This window comes from Phasianus colchicus, chromosome 1 (genome assembly GCF_987193195.1).
Source record: "Phasianus colchicus chromosome 1, bPhaCol1.hap1.1, whole genome shotgun sequence".
Lineage (NCBI taxonomy): Eukaryota > Metazoa > Chordata > Aves > Galliformes > Phasianidae > Phasianus > Phasianus colchicus.
In genome coordinates, this window is record NC_143436.1 from 140358073 (window position 1) to 140376706 (window position 18634).

The 18634-nt window shown below is 42.0% G+C and overlaps 1 protein-coding gene across 3 annotated transcripts in view; it reads left to right on the forward strand.

The window, feature by feature from the left end:
- Nucleotides 1-18432, forward strand: part of COL4A2 (collagen type IV alpha 2 chain) — a 144698-nt gene extending 126266 nt beyond the window's left edge. For all 3 annotated transcript variants that reach the window (XM_090128690.1, XM_090128698.1, XM_090128706.1), the window contains exons 32-48: nt 177-320; nt 1179-1304; nt 1693-1874; nt 2705-2768; nt 3132-3206; nt 3835-3942; nt 4897-5004; nt 6471-6542; nt 6892-7017; nt 8473-8589; nt 10084-10245; nt 10377-10475; nt 11040-11186; nt 11755-11871; nt 12669-12860; nt 13162-13448; nt 16822-18432. In XM_090128690.1, coding sequence (XP_089984816.1) covers nt 177-320; nt 1179-1304; nt 1693-1874; nt 2705-2768; nt 3132-3206; nt 3835-3942; nt 4897-5004; nt 6471-6542; nt 6892-7017; nt 8473-8589; nt 10084-10245; nt 10377-10475; nt 11040-11186; nt 11755-11871; nt 12669-12860; nt 13162-13448; nt 16822-17076 — 2381 coding nt within the window. In that variant the 3' untranslated portion in view covers nt 17077-18432. The remainder of the gene's footprint in view (nt 1-176; nt 321-1178; nt 1305-1692; nt 1875-2704; nt 2769-3131; nt 3207-3834; nt 3943-4896; nt 5005-6470; nt 6543-6891; nt 7018-8472; nt 8590-10083; nt 10246-10376; nt 10476-11039; nt 11187-11754; nt 11872-12668; nt 12861-13161; nt 13449-16821) is intronic.
- The last annotated feature ends 202 nt before the right edge of the window (nt 18433-18634 follow it).

Consider the following 18634-nt stretch of genomic DNA (forward strand, 5'->3'; position numbering starts at 1 on the left):
AGAGAACTTAGGTGCCTAATATAGAATGGCACACTGTCCTAGACATCAAGGCAGCCAAAAATGGTGCTGCAGCAGTGCAACTTTCAGACAGCTTTAGTCGTGCATTATCAGTTCATATTTACTTATTCTGCAGAAGTCTGAACAAGATAACAGTTGTCTTCCACTTCTCTTTAAAGGCTCAAGAGGTTCACCTGGCATTGATGGTTTCAAAGGCATGCCAGGCCTGAAAGGAAGACCAGGAATCAAAGGAATCAAAGGAGAATTTGGCTTATTTGGGACTCGGGGTGATAAAGGTGCACAGGGCGCACGAGGCTTTAAAGGTATTTGCTTATGAATGGTACAGTGTTTGCTTTTCACATATGGAGAACTATTTTGCAGGGATGCACAGACAAAGATAACACATTTTAGACATAGTTTCGCTCAGACATTGCTCCACCTATTTCACACATGGGCCTCTGGCTGAGAGGCTTGGATTTGAGGCTCAAGGGAAGGTTGTTTCTTTGTGAATTTTGAGCATGGTCAGGATGGAGACAGAGACTCCACCGAATATGAATGCACTTCCAGGCACATGCAGAACTTAACAGAGTTTTTCCCTGGGAGGTGTAAGATGTTTTGGGGAAAAGATTCCGATTTTCCCTCAAGATAAAGGCAATAAGATATTCAGAAAACTGTGCAGTTAAGTCAGAAACATACCAGTTGATATCACAGTCAGTGAAAAGAACTCTGTAATTCAGTCCTCCAATGGGAAGTTGGAACAAAATAGCTGGTAACAAATCCAAACGTTTTCTTATACCCAAGCCTTTTTAAGTCCTGTTTGACTGAGGACTTCCCTTTCACTGGAAACTACCCACTTGTCTCTGCTTTCTGTGATTTTGTTTTTCATAAATACTTGGTAACTGATCTACTGAGAAGTAAACTCTCCTATCAGAGGAGCCCAAGTCCAGCTCCCCAGAATAGCATATGGAAGTCTAGCTCAGTTTTTGTATTTTCTTAAGCTTATTTGTTCTGCAGATATGTTGTATTGATATGGTCAATTTTCCACACAAACAGGTTTTCCGTGGCTTGTGCAAGGTTTTCCATTAATCCCTTTTCACTGACAACACTGTTCCGCTGTCTCTTTTTCCAGCACAGTGCAGCTGACCAGCTTTTTTAAATATGGGTGTTTCTTTACCCTTTAGGTGACCGTGGAGAACAAGGTCCCCCAGGAGAGCCTCCAAAGCCAATGCCTAGCATGATGATGAAAGTTAAAGGTGAAAAAGGAGATGCTGGAGAAACTGGCACCAAGGGATTTTTTGGCATAAAAGGTCAGTGCTCATGGCAAAGCAAAGCAAGCATGTTGAGGGTTATTAGAATCATAGAATCATAGAATCACAAGGTTGGAAACAACCTGCAAGACCAACATTAATTGGTATCTAAGTATTTTCTCACGTACTGTATAAAACATTCTCACCCCAATGCACCCCTCTGCTGCAGCCCACCCAGTGAAGCCTCCGTCAAACAAAGCTGAGCTCACAGAGAGAAAACCCAAGGAAAACTAACCATGCCACTTGTGTGTGCTGCCCTGTTATGCCAGTATATTGTGGTATTATGTGGCAGGAAAGCTGTTAGCATGAAGTTCTTTTCCACTGTGTATCAGCCTTCTCTCATCTAGTGCTTTAAGTCTTCTCTGTTTGTCTTTTTCCCCTCCTGCAGGTAGCAAGGGAATGCCAGGCTTCCCTGGTAAGACAGGAATTCCTGGGTCCCCAGGGCACCCCAGTTATGTGCCTGGCGTGAAGGGGGACATTGGTGCAAAAGGGCTGACAGGTCTGAAAGGGTATCCTGGTCCGACTGGCTCTCCAGGCATCAGAGGCTTCCCTGGCAGCACAGGAGGCAGGGTGAGTCCATACCAGGACTGGCAAAATGGCATCCTTTTGCTTCAACTTCTTAGGGAGTGGCATTCACCCCTTGAAATTATACCGAACAGCTGAAGTACAAAGATAAAAATGCAGTAAGAGTGGAATAAATAGATCAAATCCTTTTGCTTGATCTCTCTAATGTTCATTAAGGAGAATTTCTTTTCATTGGGAGACATCAGATTTCAGGTGCCAGCTTTCTGCCTATGAGGACCTAGATTGTTCCTTTGAGGACCTTGCTTACTGTAGCTGTTGGTAAAAATTATTTGCAGCAGTATGTTTACTCTTTCTTTCTAGATTGATGGTGCCACTGCCTATAATTACTCACTGTCACTTCCCTAATAGCAAAAAGCCTAAGAATTTGAGTTGCTTGAGGGCGATTCACTTTGGCATCAAAATAAGTTACACAGAAGTCTTGCAAAAGGCCTGGCAGTAGACTCACATGCATAATTTATTTAATAGAGACAAGAAAATGTGTTCCTTTCTCAGTTAGAAATGCCCTTCAACTTCAGTAGAACTTTTTCCTGACCAAGAATAGAGAGACTGTCTGTCATATACATGCAATATGATGTTTTCCATTTCAAACTGAGACTTAGCAAACACAGCTTGTCACTTGGTTTGATTTTAACCAAATGATTCAAAGTACAATGGAAACAAGCAAAAAACAAACAAACAAACAAAAAACCAAACATACAGAGCAAAACAAAAGTTAAATTTAATGGCCTTTTTTTCAATATTCAAACTCTGCTGCTTGGAAGGTTGAATAAATCCTCATTCTTATTAACCAATACTTGTTTTCAATCATATGACAGGGAGATAAGGGTGCCCCAGGAAGTTCGGGTCATTTTGGTACTCCTGGCTCCCATGGTGAAATTGGTGAGTTTGTTTTCTTATTTGAGCGTTCTTTCTATTCATCAACAATCGAGTGACATAAAATTCTGTAGGATCTGGGAGGGTCTTAATGAGTCCTTCTACGGTCTTAGAGTATGGTGTTGCAAACACACGAGGCTGTGAAAAGCTTAATACTGTTAATTTCATGCAAGATAAAAAAAAAATCCATTGCAGGGCATCAACAGAGGGGCTACATTCTATGTTTTTTTTCCTTCGACTTATTTCTATCTAGACAGATAATAATTGCAGAATGTTGTCTTGGAAGTTGCAGTCCTTCAAAAGTACAGGAAATGCTGCTGGTTTTGGTTAAAGCTTTGCCACTCACTTGTTGTTTTTACCTTTAAATAGGTGAGCCGGGCGATACTATAAACTTACCAGGAATGCCAGGCCTTAAAGGGGAAGTTGGTGTGCCGGGTCTTACAGGTACTAATGTCACAGCTGCTCTGGATTTCTCATTTTTCACAGATTAAATTCCACAGAGAAAAGGTGGGAGAGCTTAGCATGTGCTTTTGATGGCTATTCAGCCTGTGGTTTCACAGCAGCTCTTGAAGAGCTGTATCTTTACTTAATTGAAATTAATATGTGCTATGTTTACCTCTTCAAATAAAATGACAGTTATGTCACTAAATTTCAATCACAGGCAGCTCTAGTAAAACATCGTAAAGCATATATATATTTTTTTTACCATTGATGACAAAAGGAGCAATATCAGGGCAAAATTATGTAAGAGGGGGATAGCAGAATTAGGTTGGTTTTTCATTGGGTTGGTTACATCTCTGCACATTCTACATATTTGAACTTCAGAGACATAAGCAAAATAATCTAGGGATTACTGTCAAAAAAACAAATCTACAAATTTAATGACAAATTGGCCAAGGTGTGGTAGAAGACCATTCATTCTCCCACACTATGAAAGCACCATGACTTGAAGAATGTGTTTATGCAGTTAGACCAGGACTCATCAAGTAGCCAGCTTCACATTAGCAAGTTAGTTTAGGATTATATAAAGATTACTGAGAGAATTTACTGTTTTTGTCATTTCTTTTTGCAGGCTTAAGAGGAGGCCCTGGGCAAAAAGGCGAAGGAGGTGATCCTGGTTCACCTGGCATTGAAGGCATCAAGGGCATACAGGGTGTACCTGGCTCCTTGGGACAGCAAGGTAGAATATTCTTCCCTTTTAACACTCCAGAGAATAAGATGAGAAAAGAAAGGAAAAAACACTATTCACTCAAGAGAAAGTCCTTAAGTTTTTAAAATGTTAATTGTTCTGTAAGTTGGTAAAGAGCAATAAAAAGAATGTTGAACTCCCAGGAGAACTTGTTAAGAGAAAATTTCAAAAGATTAACTCTGGTTCACAGCAATGTTTCCTTTCTTATAACAGTCATATGTCCAGTCAAACTGTTGCATTGTTGGCATACTTAAGGAACAGTAATTCTCAATGCAACAAAGAGGTGGGCATTTCAGCACTCTTTTCTGCCATAAATGCAATAAATATCCCACAGGACCCATGTTGGGGAGCCTTTGAACCACTTTCCCTGAACATACAGGAATACAGGGAAACCAAAGTCAGGCCTGGCTCAGGCTGTATCACAAACTTGTGGCTTAAGAGCATGTCTCATTCCAGGATGATCACGAAGGTGCTCCTTCTGAGCAATTGCTCCATATTTCCTACATAATTATAGAGCATATAAATTCCATCCAAAACTGGAGCTGCACTAGTAGGTACTTTGCTGGGAAACAGCACAATTCTGCTCAGTTTTCCAGTCAGGGAGCCAAAATAGAGGGGGCAAATGGGGCAACTAAGGTGCACATGAATGAAACTACCTATTGTAACTGCTAATTGAAGTCAGACAACCATTTTAGTAGAAGGTGTTTATTATATTCCTGAGGTTGTCATAAGCCTGAAATTTGCAATTAATTGTTCTGTTATACCTTGCTTGTCTTCCCTTTTCTCTCTTTTGTAATCCACTTGGATGAAGGGTGCAGTGTCATACAGTGATACTGAGGACATAAGCTTTTATTTTGCTACCTGGGAGAATGAAGGTAGATCAAGCCAGTGTTCTGGGCTGTTGGCTTCTGAGGTCACTCATGATGATGTACCATTGTCACATAGGTTTGCCTGGACTGGTTGGGCCTCCAGGGCAGCAAGGAAGCCCTGGAACGCCTGGATTCCAAGGAGAAAAAGGAACTCCCGGCTGGCCTGGCTTACCAGGACAAGCAGGTATTCATACAACTTTGGCTACTCAGTCATTTCAGTGTGAGCAGTCGCTTTTATTCTTTGGGGGTGAAGAAGAAAGAGGGCTTTTTGCAATTCACAGTGGCAGAGCTCCTTCTAGTAAATGTGCATTCCACAACAAGTCCAGATGCATTGATGGGCACCTGTGTGGTTGCTTTTTAATTCCTCGGTTCTGAAGGACTGTTATCTATTGAGCTCCCTTGAAGTTGCACTGAGGAAGGTTCAGGTTGGATATTAGGAAAAAATTATTCTGACAGAGTGGTGAGGCAGTGGCACAGGGTGCCCAGGGAGGTGGTGCAGTCACCATCCTTGGAGGTTCTCCAGATAATGGTGGGTGTATGTCTGTGGGATGTGGTCAGTGGGCATGCTAGGAATGGGCTGACAGTTGGACTAGATGATGAAGCTCTTTTCCAACCTTAATGATTCTGTGATTGTAACCTCGCACTCAACCAAGAAAGCAGTTTTCAAGAAATGTTTTCATTTATAATGAAGCTGAGAAGAAAGAGTGGTGAGATAGAGTGTTAGAATATTAAAATGTGGCATTAGATGGCAAACAATAAATTTGTCTTCCCTTATCATCAAAACCCACTTACTGATCCGACACATGGTTTTGGGTGGCTTACATCCGACTTGATGCTCAGACAGAATTCTGCTATCAGAATACAGGCAATGGTTTAAAATGAAACTATCACAGGATACAGGGTCTCATTGTCTGCCACCTGACTCCTTCGTATATGAAGTGAGCAGATTTTTCTCTACAAGTACAGCAGGAAATTGCCCTGATTTTAGTGAGATTCATCTATCTGAATCTGCGTCAGATCAAAGCTAATAGAGTAATGGAGGCTGCCTTTATAAGCAATGAAGAGAGAGGCAGACAGTTATTTTTGTGAAGGTTTAATTGTCCTTCAGAGCTCTGACAATTGATTAAAGATACCCATCTAGCTTTAACATTGTGCTTAACTTTTCGATAGACACAAATAAATGGGATAAATTTTACCCATATAACAGCAGTAGCAGCTATTAGATGTTTTGTTAACTGTTGTTTGTGGGTTTTTTTAATGACCCAGAGTGAATTTCTCCTGAAGATGGCTTCATTATAATTACATTTAGGTTGTACAATTATCCCATAATTGTCTTGGTTTGAGGACTTTTGAAAACATTAAATGGTTATTAGAAAGTTGCGGTCACAAGACTGGAACTAATGGCCTTCTACCAGACAGATTAGAGAGATTTTAAGTATCTCATTGTCAGCTTATTGGATATTAATTAGATTTGCTAATAAAAATAATAATAATACATTACATAGTAAGCTTATTATAATTAATTAATTTGCATATAATATGTGAGAGCTTAACACAGAATCATATTTATTTAAGCACTTCCATTTTTTCATGAGGAATATATATGATCTTGTGGAAACTATTAAGATAATGAGTGTTCTTTTAAAACAGGCTTGCCTGGCTTAAGAGGAATCAGTGGATTGCACGGTTTACCAGGCACTAAGGGCTTACCAGGATCACCAGGTCAGTGAGACTTTCATTCTGCCTATTGACAGGCACTGCATTGAGTTAGCTGCAAGTTCTGTCTGTGAGATCTTTGCAGTGGGACTTCCCTTTTTGTCCTCTAAAGCTCAATGTGAACTTGCCTTATTATTATGGACTCTGGCAAACACCACTTACAGTGTACATGCTGAATTACAATGCAACTTCATAATTTCTTTCCTTGTGTAAAGTTAAATCCTCATTATTTTCCTTTTCCATTATGAGCCACTGTACTTAGTAAATCCATATGCTCTGTACATATACGTGAGAATGCTGATTCGTTCCTACGTGAGGAAACATTTCTTCTCACTTGTGAACAATTCCACAACAGGTCCAGATGGCTATGGCTCTGCAGGCATGCCAGGTCCTGTGGGTGACAAAGGAGAAGCAGGAGAACCAAGCAGAGTGGAGGGCAGCCAAGGCCCGCCGGGTCAGAAGGGAGACAGAGGTGTTCCAGGTCTGTATACTGGAGAATGGGATCCACTTATTTGTTCCATTTGTGGGTGTTACAGATGTCATGAAGTGCAATATGGCAAAAACAGCTGCATAGAAGAGCTACAGAAGCAGTGCCCAATGTGGGGAAAGTCACTGCTTGTAGTTTCTGCTTCTGCTTACCCAGACCTTACTCAGAAACAATGCACTGCCCAATGCAGGACATGCTAACCCCTTCTGGATGGCCTGCATCCTTCCCCACAGCAGCAGCCCCCTGTACTCTCCCCAGAGCTCAGCACGCTGCAGATGCCAGAGGCTGCTCTCAGCCACCAGCTCCCAAAATATTTTTAAAGAGGTTCCAGTTACACAAACACTATGGCTGTCTTCTTTCTTTCTTTTCATTGCAAAACCGTCAATGTTTACTGTTCTCCTGAAAGACTCACAGTCCGTTAATGTGTGATTTTCCTCCTGATATCTTCTGGACTCTATTTGCATGCACCATGTTTCACTTATACCATCACCTCGTGCCAGGTGAGTGTACAGCTTTCCAGCTCTGACCCAGCTTTGCTATAGCAGGCTGCAGTTACTTCAGTGCAGTGCACCACCAGTTCTTCTTTCATCAGGGAGTCTCCAGACCAATGCTATGGATGAAACAATTAACTACTATATTATTTAATAAGTTTTCCAATTTTTTAACTCTAAAAGCACCAAGGACTGGCAGAGGCATAAAACTTTACTCCCTCTACTTAAACTGTTCAGTGGCTGTTCTTTCATATTCTGCATTGTCCTTACTAACAGGATGCATATTCTCTAACACCATTCAGACATTTCATATCAAGCCCTGGAAGAAATAACCATTTGGCTTATTTTGTTTGTGTTTATCAGAATTAAATATTATTAGTTTTTTTACATGACTAAACAAAGGGGGTTTTGTGGCTTCCTGGCAAGAAAGGATAATTTTGAGCAAAAAAGTGAGGCATATTTTTGGCCATTTAGCTTCTTCTAAGGCCATCTATCTTCTTTTGGGCCACTTAACATCTTTCATCTATAGATAATTTCTTTGTATTCAAACTTTTAGTTTCATTCAACACTCCAGAAAAACAAAGTGCTTGTGACCCCTATTCAATAGGACACAGAGGAACAAAGCTGCTTTCTTGTCTGCTGCAATATACTCAGGATATCTCAAGTACTCCCTGTTTGGAAATAATATTTAACCTGGCAGACGCAATATTATTAGCATTCCACACAGCAAGATGTAATTAACTATCCAGAGAGCTTTGAAACACAACTAATATTGAAGTTTTCTTTTTAAAACACCTCCACAGCATTATCTGAGGGAAAAAAAAAGAAAAGATCAGTGGAAATTGCAGGTGTTTCCACTTTGAAAATACCATTCTTTGCAGTTAGTGAAAAGTCAGTCTTTCTAATTGAAAGTATTCATTTTCTTTGCAGTATTGATTATTTCATCTCTTCTTTGCAGGAATCCAAGGACCTTTTGGCATTCCTGGGGAGGATGGATTTCCAGGGCCTCCTGGGATTTCCAATATATCAGGATATCCTGGTGATATAGGTTCCCCAGGTCTAGATGGAGTGCCAGGTAATTCATGTGTTGTATCTATCAGATAGCAATAGGAGATTAAGTACAAAATTAGCAACAGCAGTTTGTTTCAGTCTTTATTCAGTAAAGTATCTCTATTAAATGCAACACTGAATGCCTCAATGCTCCCTGAAGACAGAATGCTGGGATGCTCCCAGTTAGACAAAACCAGGGGGCAGAACTCTGTGCCAAAGGCCGTTCCTGCAGGATATCCTGATGGAAGGCCCTGTTGTTCCATGCAAACAGCAGATTTAATAAATCATCTAAAATTCTCTTAACAGCTTTTAGAAGCATTATGCTAATTTATTGCTTTAAAATCTTAGCCCTGTGGTGGACTTGCAGATCTGCAGAACATTTTCTTAATCATTCCCAATTTTTTCCTATGTGAAATTACACAAGAAAGCATTATCCTTTCTCATCTCTACAATTCCATGCTGTGAGCTTGCCTTTTTCACACATGAAAGAGCCAACCTGTGACTGTATATTTAGAAGCTGATAGTCCTGCTGCTTGCTGGACTGCACAGTCATTTCAAACTTCAGTGCCACTGTGAAGCACTTGTAGCAGAAGTTGCAGGCTTATGTATACATCTCCATGTGATGTGTGGAAACTGAAATGTGAATTCAGCAAAAATGTAGAGCAGGCAGACTATCTGTGAGACCAACAAAATACCTGTGTTTCCAAGTGTGAAGAATATGTTAGTTGGCCTGACTCTGCATACTGATTCCCACTCCCCAAGCAGTCATTTCATTAAAAACTCAGTAAAAGTAGTGAAGAGAGTGGGCTAAGAACAGGAAGACCACCTGCCAGCTGATGTGGAATAGCATGGCTCCTTTACTTTGCCGTAAGCATCTTGCATTCATATCCACATGTAATCCAGCTTCAACAGGCAGCATCAGAGAAGCCCCACTGAAAACCATTGTTATTAAATCCTTTTTTCCCTGGAAACAAAAACCATTTCTTCTCTTCTCAGGCAGCAGAGGTAGCTAACAAAAACCTGCCAAGTTTAGCTTCAGGCAATAGGTACTTCTGGAAAAAGCAGCTGTTCCCATAACTGCCAAGAGAGAGTGAAACAGTTATTTGTATCCAGGTGTTCAGCTGAAGCACCAAAGTACATGGAACACCGAGTCCTTAGCATATTTACCACCTGGCACCAATTATGTATTCATGGCTGTCTGATTTTCTTTCTCATTACTTGGAAAATTTAGGACAAAGCAGGGAGGCACCCAGTGAAGTGGGGAATTTTCTGGGGCAAAGATAGCCCATCAAAGGCTGTGACAACACCATATTCTGTGGGAACTCTACGCTCTAATTCCTCTGCCACTGCCAGGCTGAGAGCAGGATGCATATTAAGACTGTTAAACAACTGAGCATGAACTCCCTGCTTAAATTAAGGAAATAAAGCCTGATGTGATAAAATGAGTGCCTCTACTTTCATCTGTGCCCACGTATTATGACAGTATAAACAGATGACAGCTTGAATGTGCTCTAAACAGGCTATCCAGGACTACATGGGCAGCCTGGAATACCAGCTCCACCGGGAAGCAAGGGAGAAAGTGGACGAGCAGGTGTGAGCGGACAAGCTGGCCCCAAGGGGACAAGAGGTGATCCTGGATTACCAGGGAGACCTGGGATTCCTGGTTATCCTGGACCAAAAGGTAAGGATAGGAGATGCTGATCATCTGCAGAGGGGAACCCTCTATGCTACAACAGTTTGAGTACCATCACTTCAGAATTCATGTGATCTGTGTTCAAATATAATAATGTCACATGTCTTTTTGCATCAAAGGTCATCAGGGTGAACAAGGTGTCATTGGCTTTATTGGCACAGTAGGATTTCCAGGTGATTTGGGACCCACTGGACCCAAAGGGGATAGAGGACTTACTGGTGAGTAATTGCAGTCAGATGCGTGACTAATTTCTAAACTTTCTGCAGCCACACAGTGCTGATGTAGGTGGCCCTGCCTTTATACAAGGTACTGACTTCAAAAGCAGAGCCACTTTCAAGGGGAGAAAAAAGATTTCTTTGTATAAACTAATTCTTGCAGAGTATACATACTGGTTATTTAGAAATCTATACCATTGTTTATCTTTGTTTCCAGAAGCCCATAAAAAGATGATGCTCCACCTCAGAGAGCTGTTGGCTTTTGGGGGGGAAACTTCCCAGCTTCATATGTTGTAACTGAGGGGAGCACCATTCATTTCCTTCCGCTTATCTTTATGCTGTCCAATAAAAAACAATCCCCATCCTCATATATGTTCTCCTAGTATAAAAACCATAAATCTTATACTGAAGGAAGTGTAATGCAGACACTTCAGAACAGTCCCTCTCTTGCATATGCAGCCAAGTAACAGCAACATGTCTGTGATGTCTGTGAATGAAAGCATATGAAGGCAAGTAAGCTTTTTTTTTTTTTTTAATCAAACTGCTTCATCTTGTTTCCTATCACAGGCTTTCAGGGCCCGCCAGGCTCTCCTGGGTTGCCACCTCTTCCTCCAAGGCTGGTTGCTGAGCAAGGTTCACCAGGTCCCCGTGGAAGTACAGGACCTCAGGGAAGTCCAGGTGATACAGGACCTCAAGGTCCACCAGGAGAACCAGGTAGGAGCTGCACGCTTAGGGCAACAGCTCAGTTGCTGTGAATAGAGAGGCCACCAGTGCACTGCTTTGGCTCTCTTCAACTCAAAATCATATGATTCAGAAAAGAGAGTCAAACTTGGGCTTTTTGAAGCTAGAGGCCTGGCTTTCTTCTGCTTCCTAGCATTCAGAAATTAAGCAGAACAGGAGAGAACTGCTGATGACATTTGCACAGCCAAAGCAACATCAGATATGGATACAGTCAATTAAATCAAGAGCAAAAGTCACTGAAAAGCTCATCCTTGTGGGGGTGCTTTTGATGCAGGAAATGTAGTGACACATAGACCAGATATAGCACACCTCTTGCTACTGGTCTCATTAGAAACGTGTGGTGGTAACAAGAGTGAAGGATTAAGGTGGTGGGCGTCATGTAGTCTTGATCCTAGCAATCTTTTCCAATGAATTCAGTGCTCTTTGTAAGATCTTCCTCTCAGTGTAAACTGGTAAAACTGGCAGACAGGACTGAACACATGCAAATAGAGTACATGTTAACGGAGTAAGTCATTGTGCTCATCACTGTTGTTGGTGCAAGGTTTCAGAGGCTTACCTGGAGAACCAGGACTCCAGGGCAGAGGTGGCATTCCAGCCCCTCCTGGATCCAGAGGTGAACAAGGAGCAATGGGGTTTCAAGGTCCAGTGGGATTTGAAGGTAAGAGATTCACACAGCATTTCTTCCCTCTTTCCCATTTCACTGCCTTAAATTGTTCTGTAATTATTATATCACTGGATGAGAGGAGGGTGGATGGAGAAAGCTCATGTCTTCACAAATTCTTCACAGGGCACCACTAACTTATAAAAGAGGATGCACTGTTTTCTAAATAAGTTTTGATAGGTGTAGATGGCAGTCAACTCATGAGAGTAAGTTTTTGATCTGAGTGTATACATTGGTTTATTTCAGCACACTGTTTTGCTAGCACTTAAACAATGTTTGAGTAGGTGATATTTGGATAGACTATGTTTAAGGGATTGTATTTGTAAAAACATACTTGTGTTTTTATTCAGTCAAAGAGCAGCAAGATTGCCATCTCAATAAGCCAAGTACAAAGAGAAAAAGGTATTTGCAGAGCATAATTGTAGCCATATGAAGCAAATGCAAGCAATTGAAAAGCTATTGGTTAATCTTAAGCTAAGAAAATGTTGTAAAGGAAACAGATCCTCATCTGTATCGCACAAATCCTGCTAAAATCCATCAGAACTTTATCTGTGACTTTCCCTGGCTCTGATAGTAAAATACACCATGTTAGGAACCAAGGAGCCTGTTACAGCACCAATCTGCTTCAAAATCAACTGTTCTAATCCTAGAGCTGCAGCTTTTTAAACAATAACTTACCATAAGAAGATTTATCTTGCAATTAATCTTTGCTCATGGGCAGTTTAGCTGGAATATCAGTGACCATTTGTGGGAGCACAACCTGAGTTGTATTATTCTTCTCTCTTTCATCTAAGGCCAGCCAGGTCGCCCTGGTAGCCCCGGGCTGCCAGGCATGCCAGGTCGCAGTGTTAGCATTGGCTACCTGCTGGTGAAGCACAGCCAGTCTGACCAAGAGCCAATGTGCCCAATTGGCATGAACAAACTGTGGAGTGGCTACAGCCTCCTGTACTTCGAGGGACAAGAGAAAGCACACAACCAGGACCTAGGTATGTGCAGGTGTTCCTAACAGCAGCCTCAACTCCATGCCACTGGCTGAAAAGAAGAAAAAGAAATGGAACTTAGAGAAAGCTTGGATTTCAGTATGCAAGCCTAGGAAGCACCAAAAAGAGAAGATAAAAACTGTATGTCTCCATAGAGTGTCCCTGCGAAAGATCTTGCAATTGTAAAGCCAGTGACGCATTATGCACTGCAAGGTTTTACTGACACTCAGGAAAGAGCAGGAAACTGAACACTTGCATTCTGCAAGAATGATTGCCATAATTTCTTTTTTTTTTCTTTTTTTAACAGGGCTGGCTGGCTCCTGCTTGGCTCGTTTCAGTACAATGCCATTCCTCTACTGTAACCCTGGGGATATTTGTTATTATGCAAATCGAAATGACAAATCCTACTGGCTCTCAACTACAGCACCTCTTCCAATGATGCCTGTGGCAGAAGAAGAAATTAGGCCATATATCAGCCGCTGCTCTGTGTGTGAGGCCCCAGCTGTGGCAATTGCTGTCCATAGCCAAGAAGCTTCTATTCCTCGCTGCCCCGAAGGCTGGCGCAGTTTGTGGATTGGATATTCCTTCCTTATGGTATTTGTTCTCGCATTCTGTATGGCACTAGATTTTGAGTCTGAGATACTAGGAAGGTTGCTCTGTCTTAGATTCAGTAACATCAAAACGATGCTTCATCCTGAGGACCTGGGGAACAACAAAAGTCATTCCTGGGAAGCAAAAATGAGAAGCAAAATGCCTGCGAATTGCAGAGAAAATGGCTAGAATAGTAATTTGGAGTCCTTTGTCAGAATAGTGTCTGGAGTCTTTTATGTACAAAAAGTGTTTGAGAGCAGAATACCAGGACAGCTGTGGCTTAGAAGGTAAAACCATGCTGAGGTGCAACGAAAGCCTACAAAGTATTTTCACAGCTAGAGAAAGAGTTAGGGATGCACCTCACTACTAAGAAGCTGATCTGGAGGAAAAACAAGATAAATCCCCTTCTTTTGGGTATGGAAAATCATTGCTATTTAGATTTACATGCAAAAATGTTACACTCGGTCTGGAAAGAGAGTCTCCTGTTGCTTTAAAAGTTAATCTTCAGTGTATTCCCCCTGAGCAGCTGAGGCCCGTCGGCGTGCTCAGCGCAGAGCAGAGGAGCTGAGGGGAGGCCTGATGGCGGCTGCAGCTCCTCACAGGGAGCGGAGGGGCAGCGCTGAGCTCTGCTCTGTGTGACAGCGACAGGGCCCGAGGGAACGGCATGGAGCTGTCAGGGGAGGGCAGCTGGGGGTTAGGGAAAGGGCTGCACCAGAAGGCAGTGGGCATGGAACGGGATGCCCAGGGCTGTGGGCACGGCCCCCTGTGCCGGAGTTCAAGGAGCCATGTTGTTAAGACTGGAAAAATAGAATAAGATTAATTTGGCAGAAATCATCACAGAATATGTCTAGTTAATCTTTTCCACAAATTATTTGCTTTTCAAAAGTTTCAGCTTTTCTTTCTTATGAAAAGAAGGGAAAAAAAGGAAATTTTATATTTTTCACTTAGTTATAGATAGAAGATTTGAGAAAAGGCAGATCAGGTTTTTTACAAGCCTTGTATTTGACCTTTCTCTTGCTTCTTTGAAAAGCCCTTGATAGCAATCTCATAGTTCCTTCACAGGAATGCCAAGGATTAATTGTTTATAAAGGTAAACATTCAGCATTGTTAAGGGCAAAGCTGTCACCTCAGCAAGAAGCTTTTGCCAGGACAAAGTCTGCCAGCACCACAGAACATACAGTGAGAAGTGTTTTAGAAGTCAGATCTTCAGTTTCCCATCTAATACTCCAAGCGACTGAAGTATTTGACATACACATTTTTTTGCTTCTCATTGCAACTGTTGAAAGAGAAGGGAAAAATGCTTCTGGTTATTTCAGGCTACATATTGTTTTAGTTCCTTGGTTGAAATTTGTCACCTCCTTCCCTTGGGTAAGGCGCAGTCATGAAGGAGTCACCATGGACTCCTGCCCAAGCAGCCTTGGAGATTGGTAAGATTTCATGTGGAAAGGGCACACAGCTGGAGTGCTTCCTAGAAAGGTGTAACCCTTGTGGAGGAACAAGAAGCTTTGGCCAGTAAAAAGGAAGCTATTAGAGACACAGAGTTGGTGTACACTGAGCGTAGGAATATCACGGTCCTTGTCCTGAGGTTGCCAAGCAGGACTGCTCCCAAGCCAGTGCTTGGAGAACACATACAATTTTTTTCTGGTTGCTTTGTAGACCCAACTGCAAAGGCCTCAAAGCTGTGAATCATAGAATCGCTCAGGTTGGAAAAGACCTTAAAGAAAGATCATCAATTCCATCGACAACCTAACCATACTACCCTAACTCTAACAACCCTGTGCTAAATCATGTCCCTGAGCACCACATCCAAATGCTTTTAAACACATCCAGGGATGGTGACTCAACCACCTCCCTGGGGAGCCTATTCCAGTGCTTAGCAACCCTTTCTGTAAAGAAGTTTTTCCTGATATCCACCCTAACCTTACCTTGGCACAACTCGAGGCCATTTCCCCTCATCCTGTCACCAGTGAGAAGAGACCAACCCTACTCTCACTGTAAGCACCTGTCAGATATCGGAAGAGAGCAGTAAGGTCTCCCTTCAGCCTCCTTTTCCCCAGACTGAACAGCCCCAGTTCCTTCAGTCTCTCCTCATAAGGCATATTCTCCAAGCCCTTCCTTGGACCTGCTCCAGCACCTCAATGTCCTTTCTGTATTGAGGTTCCCAAAACTGAACACAGTACTTGATGTGAAGCTTCACCAGTGCCGAGTTCAGCCCTTCTACTTACCAACTTTGTTTATCTAGAGGGATGCTAGAACAGTTTCACTGCAAAGCTTTATAGCTCAGTACATCATCTTGCCATTGGTAACACAGCCCACGGGTTGTGTTTTGAAAAATAAATAATTCTAAATCCTCAGCAACATGCAACCCTGCCCACAGGTCAGACTCCTTCGCTCCACTCCAAGGTGGCCACTTGTCTTCCTTGTGGATATGAACACAGTGGGCCTCTGAGTGTAAACCAAGGCAGTAATGTTATAAAAATTAGGCACTTTTATAATACAGTGCTTATTAAAACGTAAGCAGGCAAACATACATACCCAGCAGATTTCTTCCTACATTTACAGAACTATTTAGCTAGTGTATTTTCCATCTTCTTTCGTTTATATTGCAAATTCCTTCAGTTCTTAAGAGAAAATCAAACCATGTCACTTCTGCAGCTGTACAGCCCTCAGGCAGACCAGGAATGCCTGTTTTGCCAGAGATTCCTTTGACAGAACCCAAGTAACATTACTTTGTTACTACTGTCTGTGTCAAAGGTAGCAGCTGAGCAGTTACAGATGCATAAACTTGGTGTAATTTGCAGTTAATGAACATCTGATAGAGGGAGCCTATATTTGTATGGAAGCCAAATCTTTGCTTCCATAGAGCTCCTTATATGCTATATGGAATAAATAAGACTTTATAATGAGGAAAATTCAGGTTAGATATATGGAAAAACATCCTTCTCAGTGACAACAATCAAAAGAACAGGGTTGCCCATAGAGGTGATGGAAAATCCATCCTTGGATATCTCAACAACTTGACTGTGCCCTGGAACAACCCAGTGAAACTTTGAAGCTGGGCCTTTGAGCAGATGACTGGCTGAAGTGATGCTGAAAGGGCCCTTTCTCACCTTCATGATTCCTCATTTATAAGGTTTGCAACAGGGAGAATCCTAACTCTAGAAAAGGTGTTTGTCAGAAATGGCATCAACGCTTGAGATAGTTCCTTAGTATAAAGCATAGCCAAACTCTTAAGTCTTACATAGCTGCAGGATCAGTCGCTCTGGTTTTAAGAATTAGGAGAACTTCTAGTGCTTTTCCTGTCTTCCCACGCATAATTTGTTGATGGCATTGCCTGAGGTTGTGCTCTGAACGCTGCCCTCCTTGTCTCTTTTAGCACACTGCGGCCGGTGATGAAGGTGGAGGACAGTCGCTGGTGTCTCCTGGGAGCTGCCTGGAAGATTTCAGGGCTACTCCTTTCATCGAGTGCAATGGGGCACGTGGAACCTGTCATTACTTTGCCAATAAGTACAGCTTCTGGCTCACTACGATTGACCAGCCCTTCCAAAGCAAGCCCTCGGCAGATACACTCAAGGCAGGACTCATCCGAAGCCATATCAGCAGATGTCAAGTCTGTATGAAGAATTTATAGAAGCCTTTCATAGTATCAGGAACCTGCTTACCATCTAGTACTTGTACAGTGAAACCTTCTAGGATGTTTAGACATTTGAATAAATCATGTTGGTGCTTTTTTAACTTATTACCTCAAAAGCGGAACGGAAAGATAATTTTTAAAAGTGTATAAAAGCAAAACAAGCGTAACACAAATTAACACACAGACCTGGTGCTGTGTTCTCCTGTTATACAGTACATATATATGTTTTTGCTAGTCTAACCGATGTTGCAAATACCCACGCCTTTGAAGCACAAAAAACTTCAGAAATAAAAGCTTACCGTGGTCAGATACCCACTGCATTTACTTTAAGATACTATATACATCTCTTCTATTATGGTATTTGTCACGACACTAAACACTAACAGCTACAATTAACATATCGTGATCACGCTGAGTGTTAAAGCCTTGCAAAATTTTGACACCATACAGAGGAAGGTGCTTACATCCAGCATTAAAATCCATGACTATTTTATGGTCAGGCATCTCAAACACACTCAGAGCAATCAGCTTTTTATTGTATTTGTGGGTTTTTTTTAAGTCTCACAATTTCCTAGCACTTTGTCACTAGACATAGAGAAGCCCACAATTGAGTGACCACAAAATGCTCTCTCTTCTTATGTTGTTTAGGAGACTATACAGTAATCATCAGCATATTGTTTTACAAGTCTGGCCATTTTTTCTAGATGTGCTCCAGACACTGCTCTCAGACATAGCTTTTGAATGTTGGGTGCTCCCCAATGGAGCCAGGAGTTGGACTCAGTGATCACAGAATCACAGAATGGCTAGGGTTGGAAGGGACCTCAAGGATCATGAATTTCCAACCCCCCTGCCACATGCAGTGCCACCAACCTCCCTAAAACCACCAACTGGTTTTGAATTGCAGCAGCAGTCACATGTAGGAGAGGCCAGGTCAGCTTATTGCTTGATGCCACATCACCTCCAAAGCTGGAGCCCATCCTTGTGAAAACAAAGGGGAAGGAAGCAGGGCATTTATTTGGCACCATCTCTTCCCATGAAGAACTGTGTCACTGCACACCAGGTTTGGGAAATGCCCTAAATAGCCAGTTCTTCCCTTCTGAAGAAGGAAGCAATTTAATCCAAAATTGTCTGTCACTGCTGCAGGAGAGGGGGGGGGGAAGAATCAGTTGCAAATTATTCTCTTCCTCCTGGCAAAGTCTGGTTATACATTCCCAGACACCAAAAACTGAAATCAAAGAGAAAAATAATTGCTGATTTCAAAGTCACTGGTTCACTCCTGCTTCGGGTGCTTATTGGCTTTCGTAATTACATTCCATCCTCACTGTGTCATAAATAAATGGCTTTTTTATACACCTCTATTTGTTGATTATTTCAATTTTTTAACAGGTTTTGTTGTTGTTGTTTTCCTATAAAATGCGTATGGACAGCCCTTTTGAATTGCTTTGCATCTAAGGCAATAAAAAGAAAGAGGCACTGCCATAAAGAGCCTTCCTGAAATTCAAACTCTTCAACCAGGAATACACTTTGAGGCACTTAAATCCTTTCAAGAGGAAAC